This window comes from Truncatella angustata (assembly GCF_020726525.1).
Source record: "Truncatella angustata strain MPI-SDFR-AT-0073 chromosome Unknown BKA67scaffold_3, whole genome shotgun sequence".
In the NCBI taxonomy this organism is placed as follows: domain Eukaryota; kingdom Fungi; phylum Ascomycota; class Sordariomycetes; order Amphisphaeriales; family Sporocadaceae; genus Truncatella; species Truncatella angustata.
In genome coordinates, this window is record NW_025763383.1 from 2,191,035 (window position 1) to 2,210,541 (window position 19,507).

Genomic DNA, 19,507 nt, shown 5'->3' on the forward strand with positions numbered 1-19,507 from the left:
AGGTTCCCATCCACCTATGCTGCACGTCATATCGGCTATGAATGTAACTTGCATATATTGGCCCGCCTCGACCTTATGTTGTAATTACTTGTTTGCTATCACTAATGGATTTTAAAATCTCTATTCCTATTTCGAGATCGAGGATATGTTTAAATCCAAAGCCCGTGCTTGTCCACCACTTCTGTGCACGCTCTGTTCCAATCGCGATACTAGCAGGCTCACTTATCGACTCTGAATACACAACCGGGGAGTTATCCGCAGGTCTGGCACTGCAACCCTGAGAGTCACTAAGTTCTTCGCGTACCTTTTTGTTAGGTTGTGAGACCAGAAGCTGCCGCGGGAGAGCCATGATCCCGGAACTCGGTACCATCTCTGAGAGAACGTCCCTTGCCGGGACCGGCGTCTTTGCGGTTGCTGTTCCCACAGCACTACTGCACTATGAAGGTCTGCTCGAACTTTAAGGTAAAGCGGGCGGATTGCTCAGAACTAGCAGCAATCTCACCACAACCGGGTTGATGTGTATACGCGGGCGATTTAATCATCAGAGTACAACCCTAATTTACTGGGGGATATTTGAGGAAGGGATGTTACCATCAAAGAATGCTTGCTCATATCTTTCACACTTCAAGACAGATCGGAGACTCTAGCTATGGTGCCATTCAAGGGTTGATGCTATCTAAGCAAAGTCATTTTAGATCTGAAACGCCTAATAAGCTAATATTCGCTCCTGTTTTATCATTCCAAACTTCTACAATTTGCTCTGTCGGACTATGAGAGGCAGATCAGACGACGCAGGCTCTGACCCCAAAAAAATCTAAACTATTTCTGCCTATAGTCGCCCAGAAAACATACTGTTCCAAACACCAAAATCTACCCTCCTAGTCGGTCTATTAGGTTGCATCACCGCTGATCAGCATATTAGCCTTTACCCTTTCTACGCAATTGTCGTATACCATATACTTCTTAGCCAGGATCTTCTTGATAAACACAGACCTGTTGACGCCTGCCAGACTTTTCCAGACACCAGCATACACTGTAGTATGATGAGAGGCAAGACTCGCAGGGCGTGCTGACTATGGTCTATTCCGATAACGTCTGCACACTTGACGCCTGCCTATGTGATACCTCCATGTGCTGCAGATCTAAAAGAGGTTGAACTTCTCAAAATAGTTGTCCAACAGCGACTCGCTGAATGCTACAACATTTGCACAGCCTTATCTCCAAAAGTTGTGTGCCGACGTATGCTCATCACTTATTGGTTCTTACCCAAGCTCAAAGCATAGAGCTTGTCAAGTGACAGGCCTCTCGCCACGGATATTGTGAAAGTGAAACTCGACCTGAGGAGGTATCGGAAAGATTACGAGCAGGGTGCTTTATTGATTCCAGCTCACGATACGGAGTTAGCTCCGTCTATTTGCCACAGCAATGTTGCAATGCCACCCCACGCAGGTGGTCGGCTGCTGTGTAAAGCGGTTCTAGCCGTCGTTTTCCGCTGATGGACTTCTGCCGCTTTTTCAGATCTGGTTGTCAGAGGTAACCCGATTTTCTCTCAGCTACTAATCGAAGTAGTAGGCATCAGTCCACGTGTTGCGAGTCTCTTGGTGGGCCTCGAATGTCGATCTCGATGTGGTTGGCTTAATGGTTTCGCGTTGTATATCTCATCGTTCCTAGTCACTTGGGAGACCGGTCAACCCCAAGCACTTGCTTTGATGAGCTTTACCGAATCGGCATCCTTTCCACTGCGTTGTGCACCATGGTAAATCGAAATCGATACAGCTCCATACTTAACACCTCACACAGGCCTGCCCAAGTGTCTAACACCAGCAAGGTCTAATATATCTTTGACGCTGTGAAACAATAGCACATTGAGGGTATTATCTCTCCGTCTGGGTAATTGACGTACAACGATATCAAGTATATTTCGTGGTTCGGTTAGTCTGTTGATAAAAGCTGCAATTGCGACAACTATTGCTCGACATGATTGAGGTGGCACCAACAATGGATGATATTGTTGTTGATAGGCTTGCATATGCACTTTGTCGCCAAAACTCATGCATGCGCGAAGTATCGATGTTACATTGAGCCACTCAAGAGCTGTTCTCTACTTCTTCAGGCTCCTTTATACCCCAGATCTACGTGCTCCGCATTTGGTCTAGACCTGTCCACAGAGACGAGCTCAACGCCCGACCGGCATGCTGCAGATCGTAAGTTCGGCACTCCGCCTAAATTGATCATGTTCAACTGGCCGGAAAAAGATTTGTGCCCGGCGTTGATGTCGCACTTGGGATACTATCGGTATAACGTGCCAATATGCTGCATTCTGCTGTCTAGACTGACGGCGTTCTCCTACTGGGCGGTAATTCTCATGTCGAATTTCCGACCAACGACCATCGTCAACACTGTCTCATGCTCATTTCTCGGGATTTTGGGTTGCGAGATTTTGGGTTGCGAGATTTTGGAAGATTAATAGTCGCCTCGCCTCATCAGTGGACCATATCAGACAATGAATGGGATGAGGTGCTGCGTCCTTCAAATCACATATTTGAGCCAATCAATTATGTAGGCTCAAGACGTTGTCTTTATCTGGGCATGAGTCGTCTTGAATCAAGCTAAAGATTGAATCTATATTCAAAAGGCTCATAGTGTTTTACTCTCACAATACTTGCTCAAATTTTGCGGTTGAAGTCCTATACATATATCAGAATCAGGCAGGCCATGTATCAGAAACCAAAGTATGACTCTCGGAACCTACATGGCATGCGTGGCTAACACTTCTTCGAGATCGTAGTCGACCCTGTGAGACACTGGGCAGTGCCATGGCAACAAGCTCCTTGCCCTATTATCAACGAGTCTTCTACAAAAACTCCGAGGACCTGAAAACTAAAGACCCGCATTACAATTTCGAGCAGTACTGCTTTTATATGCTCAACGTCTGTGAGATCTGCAGTCGGCCTTTGGATGGTAACGACCTTCCCTCGAAGAGCGGCAAGAGGAAGTTTAGTGTCATGACCGACACTACAGAGTGCATGCGACACGAGCCCAAGAAGTGCGACAAGCACCAGTGCAGGAAGTATATTGTTGGGACCTATGCGCAGTATGATACGAGGTGTTGTTATTGCACGGGATAGGCTGGTCATGGATCACGGGTTGTTTGCATATTGCCGCCATCCACCACTCCTCGCAGAGTTTGTTGGTCCCATGAAGTGGTTAACTGGTTACGTTTGAGTCTTGAGGTTCCATTGCTGGCAGATCGTGATGATTAGGCGAGTGTCATCGCGCTTTGGCACTCTTGCTAGGCCACGGGCTATGGTGAGATCATTCGCTGATTCGAGCTGTATATATATATTCGGGCTGTCATTATTTCCAGTCAATTATCACATAGTCGTTCCACGAGAAGAATCCACATTCGGAGTAATGTATCGGAGCATCTGGTTGCGTATGAGGTATTTGCCATTTAGCACTTAATACCATTTTCCAACCGGACTCTTAAGAACCTGAATCGATGTTTGCAATCCCGTTGCGCTCTGGAAATCCAAGGTGAGAACGTTGATGTATCACCAAGGTAGTGCCGAAAATAACGAAAGCGATGCTTCGTTTTTGACCCGCGTGTCAGAAGACCATGAACGAGCGGAGCCCTCAAAACTTCATGAAGGGGGGGTGGAAGGGTTAGATTCAGCACGGCATTCCATCGAAAATATAGTAGCATGACATGGGATATGATAGGTTATCGTGGTGAGACCTGAATGCTTGAGTTTAGGCGAGTTCGTGTTTCCCTGTATCAATAGCTTGCCACGATGGTTCCTGTGCTAGTTCGGCCATAGTGTTGTACAGTGGTCTGTCAAGAGTGACCGCTTGATAGTGCATCTGCAGAGCGGGCCGCCGTAAATTTGAGCCTCGGTCGTTGTTAGGGGGCGCCTTATTGAGCTTACGTGAAAGCATGCAGTATGCATTCTCGACACTGACTAAGTACCATCTCTTTGACCATTTTGGGTATATATCATATATAACGGAAAACTTCGTGTGCTCGACGTCTTATCGTGCGTTTAACGGCGATGACCGGTTATAAGATAATAACCCAAAGGCTTGGGAGGCCTCTCAAATGGATCGTGGTTACTAATAATTGACCTAGGAGCGGAGGAAACCTAGGAATGGAATCTGCCGCTTACTTAACTAATCATCTGCACAAACATGTTCAACGAGATCCTCCACCTGAAACAGACTCTCTATCGAAGACATTTGCTATGTATCAACAATAACGTACAAAAGTGCAGCGGCTGATATAACTTGGCATTTACTAGCTTGGTTTATTATTTATTTATATTCTTAATTATTTCTCATGCTCCACGATGACGGACACAAGAGATAAGATTGGACAGAAAACCCTAAAAAGGGTATTCAGATAAGGGAGGTTGTGTTTTCCATTAGATACAGTATCTTCGAAATATCAGCCAGACCATCAAGCTCAGCTTCGTTCCGCTCGGGTCCGCGCTGAGCGGATCATATTCATGGGTACATAGCAAATGGGTCCGCCACATCATCGGATTTACGGTCGAAACTATGACGGCTATATCCGGCGTAACTCTGGGTACCGGGTATCCCTCGATAGAAAAAATGAGACGACGCGACAACTTGGGCACAGAGCGTTGTCTGTAGAGTCCTGCAAGATGTACGACCCATAATCCAGAAAAGTTTGTTGGGGTCAATGAGATCAGCGCAATATGTCTGTATCACGCAAGTCTTGGCCGTAATCGAAAAGATTAATGCGGAAGAATACAAACACCATCATACCCTGCCATCCACAAGTCATTAGTGCGATAGTTGCTTCCAACTTATGACTCGCTTCATTCAACATGAAGCTCAAAAAGCGAAGAAGCGATGGCACCCACACCTTCTTGATAATCATCCCATCTTTTTTCACCACTCGCGTGTTCGGATCGCACCGAAGGGATCGGGAGGCTAACTTACCACTTGTTGTTTCAGAAAACGAGACCCCCTGACCGTTAATACTGGGCCTCCTCCCCCACAGGTTCGAGTTCGTATATCTGTTAATACCGCCAAGGCTACTAGCTCACTAGATGGGCCTGCCAAGACTTTAATTCAACGACTTCAACGTGAAACTAAACCCAACTCCTCGGAATTTAATTTATATGGAGGCGCCAACTCCATCAGGGGCCGGCAGACGACCGCACTATCCCTAGATCCATCAGCCGCATAGTAAAAGGGATTCGTACACCCTGTCGGCGCTAAGGTGCAGGAATCTCTCCGTATGGCCTGTTGGTCGTCTTTGGTCACTGTTCTTTGGTGCTATCCATAGGGAAAACATTGTCCGAATGCATCAACATCGCGCTGTGCCCCTTTGCTACTAACCTCTTTCGAAGCGAAGAACTATATCCCAGAGACTTGGCAGATCCACGCCATATCCTGTAGATCATCATAATCGATTTTCCTGGTTAGACTCTCCTGAGTGGTGGAACAATGTGACCCAAAGCCAAGAACAATTTGGTTCTAGGGCTGTTGAAACGGATGGAAGCAGAGACTATATCGTGAGTATAAGACATGTCGATGTCCAACCGAAAACATGGTGATCTTTGTTCTTCAGCCAATCTTCACAGTTGACCACCATTCATTCTTTTTTTCTTCCAACCCAACCCTTAAACACATTCTTTACCTCAGCGCAAGTCGCGAGTCTCTCTTTCCAACTTATTCAAAATGAAGTTTACTGCCGCTGCTGCGCTTTTGGCCACCCTTGCCTCCGCCACCCCTACCAACCTCAAGAACGCCATCGCCCGCCGTGCTGCTACCGATGCTTGTGACGTTGGTTACTGTACCGAGAACGGTGGTACCACTGGTGGTGCTGCTGGTGAGACTGTCACCGTCACCACTATCGATGACCTGACCACTTACGCCGAGAGCGACGACCCCTACACCATCATCGTCTCCGGTGCCCTCACCGGTGCCTCCAAGATCCGTGTTGGCTCTGACAAGACCATCTACGGCGAGTCCGGCTCCTCCATCCAGGGTGTTGGTCTTTACGTCAAGGGCGTCAGCAATGTCATCCTGCGTAACCTGAAGCTCTCCAAGGTTCTTGCCGAGAACAGCGACGCCATCGGCATCCAGGCCTCCACCAACGTCTGGGTTGACCACTGTGACCTGTCCTCCGACCTTGACAACGGCAAGGACTACTACGACGGTCTTCTTGACGTCACCCACGCCTCTGAGTGGGTCACCATCTCCAACACTTACCTCCATGACCACTACAAGGCTTCCCTGGTTGGCCACTCCGACAGCAACTCGGATGAGGACACCGGCACTCTCCACGTCACCTACGCCAACAACTACTTCAAGAACATCAACTCTCGCCAGCCCTCCGTCCGCTTCGGTACCGTCCACATCATCAACAACCTCTGGGAGGGTGCCCTCGGCACTGGTGTCAACACCCGCATGGGTGCCCAGGTCTTGATCCAGAGCTCCGCGTTTGTTGACTCCGCCACCAAGGCCGTCGAGTCCGCCGATTCCGACACCACCGGCTACGCCGTCCTTGACGACGTTGACCTTGGCGGCTCCGAGAACTCTGCCCCCGAGGGTACCCTAACTGCCAGCTCGTTCCCTTACGACACCATCACGGCTCTTGGCTCCGGCTCCGTGGCGAGCACAATCCCTGGAACTGCCGGCCAAACCCTTTAAATGTTCCCTCGTGGCATTTCAGCCTACAGCGTTCCCCATTTTCGGATCGTTCTTCAGCTTCTGTAATAGTTGCACCAAGCCTTTCGGGCACTTCTTGTAAATAAACTTTATGCCGGGGATGAGTATCAGCGGAGGAAAATCACAGTCATCGCATGGAAACATGAGGTGACGTGCAGTCAAGGGCTACTTCACTTTTGTATATAAGCCGGACCTTATTGACATATTGAACCAAACTTGATTCCAGAAAGAAACTGCACCGTGACTAGAGAGCAGTAGACTTGGTTCTGCAACCGGGAATGATGTGTTGTTCGAGTGCATTTCGTCTTGAGGAGACTATAACCAGCATTAGTACGTACGCAATGCTCAGGGAGATCAACGTAGTCGAGCAGAGCTTAATCACAGACGTACGCCAACATGGACACATACTATTACATAGATTGTAACGCATTTGATAAAATCTTTGCAAGAACTATGTTTAGATTAATACTTAGTCCGACTGTTTAGAATGAAAATGGTGTCGTTTTGCTCAACACAATTCAGCCTCAGCTTCGAGATAAGAGTTGTCACCCCAAACCATCAGAAGAAAATCCTCAATATAGATGGCTTTGCCTGTGCGACCTTCCATCGCCAAGGGCTTCAGGCGTTGGTGCCTGGCGCTAATAGGGCAGGTTAGCGATCTTTGAGTCTCATATCACTTTGTCTTGTTACATAACGACGTAGGGGATGACTGGGTTCCTCAGTTATCATTCTCGAGTCCAAGGGATCCAAACAATCCCAAGTGGAGAGTCGCGATAGTAATGATACACTAGTTAATGGTTAAGTTGATAGTAGACTAGGCAACGCTCTACATAGCCTCATATTTGTTTTGGGCCATTTTGCCTTTTCTCTATCTTGATCTGCTCGTGCTCTCACTTTCGGCCCCGAGTTGAATTATGACCGAGCGGTGCTCACGGTTGATGAAATGGGGAGGGCAAGTTAAGTTAGTGGATGGTTCTGCAAAGATACCACCAGCAGTCTTAGGGATTTGCTCGTTGACAAAGAGTGTTCATCGTAGTTGCGATTCGGGAGTGGACCACTATTTGAGTACTGATTAAGTGTTCTATTCATAGAAGGGAGTTGAGCTTCTTTTCTACGGCCCTTAATTGCGTGTAGTCAAATATTTCCTGGCACGGATGCCGGCGATTCTCCTTGTTACGCTCGCTTTGAAGCGTCTCGTAAGCCCTAGCTACAGATTGGCCCAGCGGGTACTCCACTCAAGTCTTCTTAAATTGAGATATCGCGATAGAATGTATCGGAATAGAATCCTCTTGAAGCATGATTTGGCCTCTTTTCTTTTCTTAGGTGTAGAAAACTAGCTCACCTTGGTCTTTCCTCTATGTGTATATTAAAATCACTAGCGACGCGTCATTGCTCCTGAGAGCATGCGCCGGTTTGCTACGCAGCCACCACATCGGCGTTAAATAAATAAAGAAGAAAAACTCATATCTTCTCTGGACGGCACAGATGCTAGGCCCTGTCGCGCGTATACCAGTACGTATTCCTTGATTGCTCGACGGTCTGCTTCTGTAAAGTATAATGGCAAATAGGCACATACTACAACATTATGATCGCAGCCACCATACCATAAACAGCGCGACAACACAACTTTGGAAAGAGGGCACCGACAGAATGCCGGGTCATAGATCTGGCTACATGACCTATGGAATATGTTATGTCGATTGGTTGGTACTGGTGGGGTGAGATGGAAACCCACGTTGATGTAATTAGTGTTGAAGTCCATAGCAGGTACAGCACCCAGTGATCTTCGAGGGGCAGCAGTGTAGTATCTTCCACGTTAGGCGATGGCTCTGGGAGCCTACAGTAACGTTCTTCCTGTACGACGGATTCTTGCCCGATTCCGGTTTCACCTCGCGGAAGGCGAGACGTGCTTCTGCCTCGAGCATCTAAATGTCCTTGATGAGCAGTACTATACGCATCTCTGTCCGGGAGGTGTTAGGATCTATTGCAGTCCCGAGTGTCTTATCTGAGATATGTAGGAGTCCTGCTTCGAGGATTCCATCCATATCTCGAATATGACTGGTGATTGGCCGGCTCTCGGCTTATTTGAATATGTCAGCCATACACACCTTCACCAGAAGGTTCCTGGTAGTAGTTTGTGGTATTATAAACGATTTATGGTGCATATAATTAGTCATTTGACCTTCTTTGACGGTCATCTTCTCGGCTTCTCTCATAATTAGAAAAGCGCTCTTGTTGGAGGCCCGTTTGTGTCGGAGTCTCTTGATGAGCGGCCACGTCCTCTCCTAAGATCATGACATGATAACCGCCTATTATTATCATCCATCTTTTGCCAGACCTTGCAATGTCGTCGCAGATAAACATCTATTTAGGCTTTATTGAAGAAAGCGGAAGCCAAGTGGAGGGGCATTCACGAGAACTTCTAACAAAAGCTTCAGGGTTGTGCCGAAGGGTTACTGCATTGGACTGACCATCCCCAATGACCGAACATGAATTTATTGGTTATTATGGAGTCATGGAGTAATGAGTGACCTTGTGCAGGCAATGCTTTCAATAAATCAACTCTAGGTAGAAGCAAAGCCCCTCGGGCCAGGATTTCAAAGATGTATGCAACCAAGAAGTTCTCTGATCGATGTGCTCGAGGAGATCCCAGCATCGAATTGGGCTACCTCGAGAAAACCACCAGTATGTATGGAGGATAATGCTACGAAAGTATGCAATTATTACTCATCGAATTGCAACCAGAATAGGTGGCATGGCGTAGCGCCTGCTTGGGCTTTTTGCCGGCAGAATGCCCATGTACTAGTTATGGAGAAAGTGGAAGAATCTCTGGGAGGTTACAGGAGGAGATGATGAGAAGGCCTGATAACTCCTCATTATGTATCTGGGACTGAAGGGTATGGTTAGGGGCATCAGGCATTGGAAAATTCGCGGCTCGTTACATGTGATACATAATTCTCAAAAAAATTCTAAGTAACATCAAATATTACTGTCAGAGTGTGACGCCCTTTGACACCATTAGCATTTCCAGAGGCGGTAGCGGTTTCTCATTATTCTGTGAGTACAAGATCTAGCCGAGATGACGAGTTCTCTGCATCAAGACCTCGCGACTGAACACTTCTTGTGTTATGCGGACTGATTCTGCCCTGCCAAATTTCCAGATTCACACGGAGTCATGCCATAAAACTAGCTTCTGGCATTGCGGTGCGGAAGGGGTGGGCGATGGCCAGATCAAGCAACGAGACAGGGCAAGACTGAGACAAAAAGGTGCGGGGGGTACAGTCTTGGTTTCCAGCGCATATCGATGATCGAATTACATAAGTTGCATCGAGTAAGGATACAACATGCAGAGCAACTTGTGCAAATGGGCTCGGGAAACTCGAAGTAACAATCAATCATGTCGAAATGCTCTTATTTACCAGAAGCTAGCGCCCTATTTACAGACCTTTAAATTGTACCAGTAATGTACGAATGCGATGCTATGCAAACGAATAAATCAATGTCGATACTCAGGCCAATACATCTTAATAAGTCTCGGTGGTTACTGTATGCTCTACCACTGACTTCAAGATAAACCTCCACACCTTAGGGGTATTTATAACTTCTCCTTGAGAAGGTTCTTCATCCTCCTCTCAACGGCGTTCAAGTACTCGGTGGTGGTGACGTAGTCCTCACGACCAGTCTTCCCGCAAGCCAAGGCCAAATCCTTGGTCATGATACCGTCCTTGTCGACGGTGTCAATGCAAGCCTGCTCAAGGGACTCAGCGAAGGCAACCAATTCAGGAGTCTCATCCAGCTTTCCACGCTGGATCAGACCACGGGTCCAGGCGAAGATGGAGGCAATAGGGTTTGTAGAGGTCTCGCGACCTTTCTGGTGCTCACGGTAGTGACGCGTGACTGTGCCGTGGGCAGCCTCAGACTCAAAAGACTTGCCGTCAGGTGTGATGAGGACTGAGGTCATGAGACCCAGAGAACCAAAACCTTGGGCAACAATATCGGACTGAACATCACCATCGTAGTCTGTAGGAAGGTTAGCGATGACAACAACATTGAGAAAATCCAATTTCACTCACTCTTCAAAGCCATGATATAACCACCGGAACTCTTGATCATCTGAGCGACCATGTCATCGATCAAACGGTGCTCGTACCAAATGTTCTTGGCCTCAAAGTCCTTCTTGTATTGAGCCTCGTAGATCTCCTGGAAGATGTCCTTGAAGCGACCATCGTACTTCTTGAGAATGGTGTTCTTGGTGGACATGTACAGAGGAAGCTCCTTTTGGAGGGCAAGCTTGAAGCTGGCATGAGCAAACCCAGTGATACTCTCATCCGTGTTGTATTGTGTTTGCGCAACTCCACCGCCGTTCTTGAATTGGAAGACCTCAATCTCCTCAGGCTTGCCGCCCTCGGGAGTGAAGACCATTGACAGCTTTCCGGGACCGGAGATGACCTTGTCCTTTGCTCGGTATTGGTCACCGAAAGCATGGCGGCCAATGATGATGGGCTTCTTCCATCCTTGTACTAGACGAGGGATACGCGGGATCACAATAGGTTCGCGGAAGACAGTGCCTCCCAGGGCGTTGCGAATAGTACCGTTTGGTGAAAGCCACACTACACGCAGGAGAGGGCTTGTAAGCAATCACCACACAACAAAGTTTGCACATGCATGGAAAGGGTGAGGCTGTGGAGAGGCGCTTCGATGCATGATGCGGGGCTGACTATCGTGCAGGACGGGATGCAGTGAGACTGCAATGCTGGGGAAGGTTCAGGCATGATGAGCGGGGAGGCTTACTTTGCTTGAGGTTGAATTCCTTGACACGCGCCTCATCAGGAGTGATGGTAGCACACTTGACACCTACGGAGTATTTCTTGATAGCCTCGGCAGCATCAATGGTAACCTGGTCGTTGGTCTCATCACGATACTCCAGGCCCAAGTCATAATACTTGAGGTCGATGTCCAGGTAGGGGTGAATGAACTTGTCCTTGATATCTTGCCAGATGATGCGGGTCATCTCATCACCGTCAAGCTCCACCACAGGGTTCTTGACCTTGATCTTTTGCGCCGCCATGTTTTGTCGGGTGATGTGAAAGAAAGCAACGGGGACTGCAGGTCTAGCGGCTGCACGGAACACGGGACGGTACGCGGTCTTGGAGAAGGTGGTTGGCCGGATCGATCGCGCGGCGGATGCGCAAATGGTATTCATGGTGAATATAGAATCGGAAGGACGGACGGGGGATCTTATACCGAAGCTAGAAAAGTATACTCGGCGGTGGGTTGCAAGACTGCAGTCTGAGAGCCGAGGAAGAAACCGGGTATTTGATCTCGGAAGTGGGTGGTTCGGGGAACAGCTATTTTAATAGCCGCTCGTAGATATTCGGTCGTTGCGACAGATTAGGAGCCGGCCGAGTAGCTGCTTGAGTAGGTAATTGGAGCTGAAATAGCTCTGGACAGCTACATGTACAATCGCAGGAGACACCGTTTGAGTTTGGATCGAATGGCCGGAGCTTTGACGCAAGCCCTGAACAGGAAAAGACGGATTTATATCCAGAGAGACACAAAGCCCTTTGCTCAACTGTGTAGTTTTCCTCGGGTATATATGAGAGACCGTCTCTCACTTGGATTTGAGGGGTTTTGAGAGCTCAATTGAGTCGAGCTCAGATCAGGTCTCAGAAGCAGAATCGGAGGTTGGTTGTGCTGCTGTAACAGTAACCAAGCAACCAAGCTGGTGATACGTCCGCTTGCGGTTACAACTGGCAAAATCTTTGACTACAAAAGAGGGGCCTGGCTGGCGACCTGGGTTTTGCCAGGGGTCTCTCGATCCACACATTCTGCCGATTTGCGGAGAGCATATGGCATCCCAAGGGTCTGACGCAGCTGAGGGAAGAATGGGACATTCCACGCACGAGTCGCGTACGTACATAGTAAACGCATGGAATGACGATTGCGGGGAATGGCCTAGCCTAAATGAGTGGCCGGCGAGTGCCGCGGTGAAGGTTATGGACAAGATACTTTGGATGGAACTGGAATGCAAAGTCGCACGACGGGAGTATTCATATGAAGAGTGAGAGTTTGGACATGACGCGGATGATCCAAGGGGAAGCATCTGTCAAAACAATTGGCATGTGTCACGAACTGTTATTAGGTAGGCAAAGAACAAACTCTAAGATCAGCGCCAGCACGAAAAGCTTGAGTGGCTTCGGCCCAGGTACAATCAGAATCACCGCAGTTAGCGAACGTCCAAGCCGAACACTATTGCGCTGGGACGTCATGCGCTATTATGTAAAAGCTCTGAGATTATACTGATTAAACGTTATTGTATTTGCTACGAATCCAAGATCAATGGCATTCGCATTTCTACGGACGGTATCCATTCGATGCTTTTATCTAAACGCCAGTTTCAACAACAATGGGCTGAGAGTGATCCCGTGTCTCTAAAATTAAGGCAACTTCTCATGCGCGATCTTGGCGAACCGCATTGAGGCGCTTCAGCCTGTTAGGCTGCCTTGCCATGCATAACGTACGGCCTCCTCCAAAGTGAACGACGATGCACTCCCTCCGCCACTGCAGGATGACAGTTCCCTATTTGAGTAACCTACCCGTACACAAAACCCTCCAGCTGACCAATTAAATGCTCAGGGGTTTTTCCAGATCTCCTTGCTGAGCAACGTGAAGCCCCGCGCCGCCGCATTTTTTTTATATGTAGAAGCCCATGAACCTTAAAACCGATAGAATAAACACAGCCTCATTGACAAGACGTAGGAAATGGAACAAAAAGACGCCACGAGATACAAATCACGAATCCACCTCTTCCCGTATGTTGACCGACGGAGAAGCGTACGACAACACCAATACCAGGCCCTAACAACGAAAGACAACCCATGCAACACCGGTAAAGGAAACCCAGATAAGTCGTAAAACTCGTAATCTTTTGGTGTTATTGTGGAAGAGATGGGAGCGAGTGCTTGACGGCGAGAAGTAGAAGTGGATGGGGTATCAAAAATGGTCGTATAAAAACAATGATAGCAATCACGCGTAGAATGAGGAAGCCGTGTTGAGACACTCCTCCAGTATGACGAGACATGGTTAGAAAATGTCGCTCAAGCCTTCGGAGTGGAGTGCTTCGTCAAAAGAAAGGACCGCTAGCTTATTGATATCCCCTGATGCTTTGTCGTGGCGCATCGCAAGGCGTGTTACACTGTATACACACGAACGCGTAGTCCTTAATGGCGATCTTGGTCAAACACTTGGTGCATCGCCACCACTTCCTCGAGGCTTTCTCTGCTTTCTCTGCATACCATTCGTTACTCTCACCACTCTTGCGTGGTAGATCCTCTTTGTGAAAGTCACGGTAATGATCGCGAAAGTGATCCATTCGGTGGAAGGGTTCCTTGCTACGCTCGCACCTTGGATAGTCACAGAAGTATTGTTTTTTCAGATGTGATGATTGATGTACTTGGTCGTAGTGACGCTGGAGGTCGGCCTTGCGTTTGAATACCGTCTTTGAATTGCACGCTGGAATGAGGCACATGTGTCCTTCATTGGCATGCTCAGGTTCCGGTATTGTAGCACGCATCACCGGCATTCGTGGACTTTGAACGATGTGTTAGTCGTGCTTGGCATTTGATAGGATTTAGCTAGCTTACATAGTGTCATCTTCGTACGTGATCTCCATTGACCCCATATGGGATGCATACGAATAGTTGTTATTCGTTACATTATATAACCCATGTGATGTGTCCATGTTCCCAAGATGAGCATAGTCGTCATCGCACCCGTATTCAGTCAAGTATCCATCGGGCTCCGCGTAACCGTCGAGATCCATGCATCGATCATGGTTTATATCACTGTACTCATACGGCGCTGACATATCGAATTCAATTTCTGGAGTCGCCGGTGAAAAGTTGCCGTTTTGTGTTGACACGGGGCTGTAAGTGGTGTATGAGTTGTTCGAGATGTATGACCCGTTTGACGGACCACGACTCATGTTATGGCCTTTGCCCTGAGCGCTGTTCTGGCCCGAGGGCACAAACGCCCCTATGGTATTGAGAGTAAGATCTTCTGAATAGTAAAAGTGAGTCTTGGGTTGGTCCATGTTTTGGGATTGGTTGATAAGCTATTGTGGGGCCCGACTTGGGAACGGGAATAAGTTGTTATTTTCTGTCTGTCGTAACGCAAAACCGTACTGTTGAACCCGGCTTGATGGTGAGAAGAGGTGACCACCCACAGTTATAATGCTGACCGGCCTGCTCAGTCAAGCCAGTAGAATTTCCAGCCGCTGATCTAGTAACACCAACAGGTCGTTGTTAAGGGCAAGCAAACTGCGGCAGAACAAATAAGAACTTTCGATCGAACTAAGCTGGCCGTGCCCTGAAGGTTGTGCGATGAGGTGACGAAGACTTTCAAAGTGAGTGGTCAATATAATCTAAGTAGTCCTGTGTTATCAAAACTGAAGTGACCGGAATTGGGCAAAAATGATTGATGATATATGTGCAACATTGGTGATGCTAGATTGAGAATTGAGCCTCAAATCAAAGCATATGTGCAGTAAAGGAAGGCGAGGTGGGACTCGAGTGCCTCTCACCTGAGGCGTACGGTGCGTGATAAGGAACGAGGCTTGCGAGTTATGGTGATCTCACCCTGGTACATTGTCGGTGTAGATATGCCAATATTATTGTTTTGAAACAGTGGCTACATTCGGTCGTGAAACTCGATAGGTGGGCCTTGAGTGCGTGGGCTCAGAAGTTCAAGTAAATAGCTGCAGGAAGTGTCTCTTTGTCGACCTAGCGTATTGTTTACTGCTATAGACATAGCCTCTTTCCAGACTCGCTAATCATGAGCAGACCAGGGGTACAGGTCTTGTAAGAAAAAGAATGTGACAAAAGGCGCCTACATGAGCTCGAGAAAACGTGGCCAAACTCAAATAGTCAATCTCGGTGCTCGGTGAATTTACCTTGACACACCTTGACAGTTCGAGCAATCATCTACGGCCTTGGCCACCAGGGCCAGTTTGAACATGATCGAACTTATAGATCCTGAATTGCATCTAGCTTTAAGCCGAAACCCCACAAACTATGTGTTTCCTTGCATTACAGCGTTGAGTCAGGGCTGGCCGTTTTTCATAGGCTGTGAGGTCTTTGTGATGCATAGGATGGAGGCAGACAAAGACAGTACGCCACGGCCGGCCATTGGTTCGTTCATTTTCCCGGACACATGAGGCCATTTTATGATAGGATCCTTCCACGGAGCTGGTTGCAGAACGCTGACAGGGAAGTTATGCCCTGTATTGAACTGGAGTTGGACCAGTACACCAAGCTCGAATTTCAACCGAGCGTGATTTCGTTGTTTGAGTAATTTCCATATATGCGCACGAGCAGTATTAGCTTGTAGGACTATTGAAGATTATGTGCGGTCGAACGTTGTGCTCTAATTGGCCGATGGCTGCCTGGAAATGCCCTGCGCCACTATCAGTGCAGCGAACAGCCCCAATCTATGGCATCAATCATGTCTAATTGCTTAACGGATGCAACCTTCGTAGCTTTTTTTGGCACTCCAAGTGGAGTATATTCAGAGCAATCTGACCGGCGCACCAGTTCGCCCAGCGGGAAGCCTTGCCAGCGCATGTTTGTTTGCCTGTTTGTTGCCTGGTCTCGAGAGCGCGGAGAACGCTATAGCGCGCCTCTCTGCGGTTGATCACTGGGGAACCTGTCACTTCACCCTGTGCCATGCATGGCTAGAACGAGGCTGTTTTGCGGTTCGTCCCGAGTTTGATACTGAACAGATCCGCAAAATTGAGGCCTGCCTGTAAAACCTGGTTTCTAATGCGACCGGCCGGTTAAGGATCCCCCCCATTGTGCACCGTGGACAACGACCAGGGTATAGATTTGGCACTATTGGACCTTGGTAGCTTTGGTGCTGTCAGATCGATGTCTGCTTGTACGCACTCGGGACCCACGGCTTGAATGATGCATTCTAATGACGGAGAGCCGCCAATGTTTTCGCTCCGAATTTGCAGGGCTGCAGATCATGTATGAGAGCCTAGACCTAGGAGTGACTCAACAGATCGAATGTATTTTCAGCACAGCATTTAGGAATGTTCGGTGAGCGGATAAGCCTTAAGTTCTTCCTTTCCCGCCATTTAATGAAGCAGCTGTAGGCCCAATACATATATACTCTTTGGTTATGTTGGACAGAGAGGGGCTTTGGGCAGTAACGCATTCCTTCACACATTCATTGGCCGAAGCTGACCAACCATAGCTGGTGCCACGTTTTCCTGCAAGCACAACTATAATGCATTACCAACACTTTTCAGCAATATCAGTTGTGTGACATCCCAGAGTGGGGGCCAAACATCATTGGCTGATCGTTCCTCTAAGGAATCATTATTGGCGATCGCAAGTGTGTTCAGACGAATCAAATTCTTGCATGATGGAGGCATGTTGAGGCTTTGTTCGTGACGTCCCTAATCAGAGTTAATCTGTTGAGTTCAGGTAGTCAGGTACCTCTCGCCAAATATTTTATGCATGTCGCCTCACTTCAACAGTCTACTGTGTCGTCTATCAAACCGTCAGGGACAATGTTAATCGATTGATGTTAACCTTTCACTAATACCGCGTAGTATACGGCTAAACTAGAGCTCAACATGATTCAGCCTCCATCCTCCATATCCATCGTGACTGTTCACCGTCTCTCCAAGAAAGCGAATATCATGGAAACAATAGCCCAACAGCAACAACCAAGAACCAGATATCGAAATAGCCCGTTTGCAATCTGTCTCCTGTTCCGAGCACGACAACGTGAGACGAAACTTCCCGTATCGTTCACACATGGGAACTTCTCCATCGGCTTTGGTCGATCGAGAAATTCACAGAGTGGTCCCCATCCTTCCTTGACATGATATTCCAGCAGCCTGTCTTTCGGCACAATATTTCGGATCATGTCGTAGTGCTCCTGATATTTACTTTTTCCGCGATTTGGAAAATCGCCATCGAAGAAAACATCGAAGAACCTTTTTAGCATGGGGTAGTACATGCTGGCTGCCCAGTCGACATAAGAGGCGTATTTGAGCTCGGGGTCCGTGACGCGCCACCACACCGTGCTGAGGGCCGAGGCATGCCATGAGTCAACATCGCGTGACGGGAGAACGACCTTGGCTTCGGGGTAGGCAGCGATAAGCTCTTCGCTGAACGCAATTGCGGGCCAGTCACACACCGCCTATATTTAGTGTTAGAAGCACGGCGAAACCTGTACGAAGAAGAGCGCTTCGTCGTGTAGCTAGGCTTACTTGGCAATGACCCAACAATTGATCCCACTCTCGTCTACCGAAAGTTCCAACGCCATCATACTTGGCGGCGAAGGCTTGTTGCCATAATAGACAATCCAATGGGTTCTCGACACTAGCGCTCATCATATGGTAGGTATCCTCATAACCTGAATTGTATATTAGTCGTTTTCGTTTGTCTTGTTAGTAAGTATTAGCTATACCTAGACGTTTTAAAGCTGCTCGAAGAGCTACAGTTCATGGGCATAGTCAGCATCAGATCTAAAACGTGACCTCGCAAGTGAACAACCGCATACGCACATGTTGTTCCCGTTCGACCCATGCCCAACGCAAGGACGCTCATTGGCACCGTGCGACATTTTCCTCTACGGTCGATTGTGCTATCTTGCCGAGTAAAGATATCAGTTGGAGGTTTGGATGAGAATGGATTCAGTGCCATGTTGTACAGCGTGTATCTATGTTAAACACCTCTGATTTCCGATGAATCGTCGAATAGAGACAAATTGTGGTGCCCAGAACTCTCTATAGTATTGCAACAAACCCTCTACATATTGCGTGCTCGAGGTCGAACGGCCTGGTTCATATTTACAAAAACCTCCAGTGCAGGTCCGATCTCGCCAACTACAATATTTTTACTCCACTGGCGATCCCCTTGTTGAGTCCCACGCAAAGGTAGCATCTTAAGAACTTGATGTCACATACGCAGTGCAGGGCGGGTAGCATCAAGTATGAACCATTTACCTAAACACGCAATGGCCCACATAAACTTTGCCGTGATCGACATGGTTCTGATGCTTGACTGGATTTCTGCGGACTTCGAGACTGGTCGTCTTAGTGACTTGACATATCGACGAGTGCCACGACGTGAATCGCAACGTAAAAGCGTAACCTGATCCTTGACTACGATTTGCATACACTTCGATTTAACTGAGACCAAAGTACCTGAGACCTGAGGATTATGCATTCCGCCGACTATAAAGAGGCCGAATGCGATCTCAGTGATCCCACGCATTTCGCTCACCCTGTCCATTTTAGCCGGCATCGGCAACATCAAGACCAGATCCACAGACTATCACGTACCCTCAGGCAGTTCTCATTACTTTTCATCACGAAGATCTTCCAAGAAATCAGGTTAGTACAGGTCCTTTCCGCGCCTTCAAAGCCCACTCGGTGGAGCCCAGACGGGAGTTGCCCACGTACGCCGACCCATATAATTTCAGGATCAGATAACTCAATCTTATCTTGTGGAGCCGCGACCGGCGACGGCTACGAAAAGACGGGAGGCACGGCCGACAGCCGAGCAAGATTGGACAATTCCGAGAACGAGACTCTCTCTTTCTCAGGGCTCTTTGCTTCGTTGCAAAATATAGGACCCATGCAATGTTAATACACAGACGCGAGGTCTGTCTGAGAAGTCGGGTTGTTAGTTGAATTTTGAGAAGCCTATGATCCGGGACGAAGGCCATGTATTTGACGCTTTTAGGAACTTGTCGATTTCCAGGCGATAGGAGTAGTTGTGCCAGACCG

The 19,507-nt window shown here is 48.1% G+C and overlaps 5 protein-coding genes across 5 annotated transcripts; 1 reads left to right on the top strand and 4 right to left on the bottom strand.

The window, feature by feature from the left end:
* Nucleotides 1-2,583: 2,583 nt before the first annotated feature.
* BKA67DRAFT_242969 (uncharacterized protein) lies at nt 2,584-3,295 on the bottom strand. Its single transcript, XM_046095692.1, has 2 exons — nt 2,753-3,295; nt 2,584-2,687 (listed from the first exon to the last, which is right to left on the bottom strand). Exon 1 carries the CDS (start codon nt 3,135-3,137, stop codon nt 2,766-2,768), a length of 372 nt encoding a protein of 123 aa, XP_045959856.1. The 5' UTR covers nt 3,138-3,295; the 3' UTR covers nt 2,584-2,687; nt 2,753-2,765.
* Nucleotides 3,296-5,709: 2,414 nt separating this feature from the next.
* BKA67DRAFT_534507 (putative pectate lyase B) lies at nt 5,710-6,684 on the top strand (the record flags this gene model as incomplete). The annotated part of the gene is made up of 1 exon (XM_046099870.1): nt 5,710-6,684. The coding sequence occupies one exon, from the start codon at nt 5,710-5,712 to the stop codon at nt 6,682-6,684; it is 975 nt and encodes a 324-aa protein (XP_045959857.1).
* Nucleotides 6,685-10,199: 3,515 nt separating this feature from the next.
* BKA67DRAFT_243067 (putative isocitrate dehydrogenase) lies at nt 10,200-12,031 on the bottom strand. The gene is made up of 3 exons (XM_046095693.1): nt 11,494-12,031; nt 10,776-11,312; nt 10,200-10,722 (listed from the first exon to the last, which is right to left on the bottom strand). The coding sequence occupies exons 1-3, from the start codon at nt 11,903-11,905 to the stop codon at nt 10,298-10,300; spliced, it is 1,374 nt and encodes a 457-aa protein (XP_045959858.1). The 5' UTR covers nt 11,906-12,031; the 3' UTR covers nt 10,200-10,297.
* Nucleotides 12,032-13,846: 1,815 nt separating this feature from the next.
* Nucleotides 13,847-14,794, bottom strand: BKA67DRAFT_657524 (uncharacterized protein; the record flags this gene model as incomplete). The annotated part of the gene is made up of 2 exons (XM_046107129.1): nt 13,847-14,291; nt 14,346-14,794. The coding sequence occupies 2 exons, from the start codon at nt 14,792-14,794 to the stop codon at nt 13,847-13,849; spliced, it is 894 nt and encodes a 297-aa protein (XP_045959859.1).
* Nucleotides 14,795-17,211: 2,417 nt separating this feature from the next.
* BKA67DRAFT_636126 (P-loop containing nucleoside triphosphate hydrolase protein) lies at nt 17,212-18,419 on the bottom strand (the record flags this gene model as incomplete). Its single annotated transcript, XM_046105671.1, has 4 exons — nt 17,212-17,913; nt 17,984-18,129; nt 18,184-18,210; nt 18,281-18,419. The coding sequence occupies 4 exons, from the start codon at nt 18,417-18,419 to the stop codon at nt 17,380-17,382; spliced, it is 846 nt and encodes a 281-aa protein (XP_045959860.1). The 3' UTR covers nt 17,212-17,379.
* Between the last annotated feature and the right edge of the window lie 1,088 nt (nt 18,420-19,507).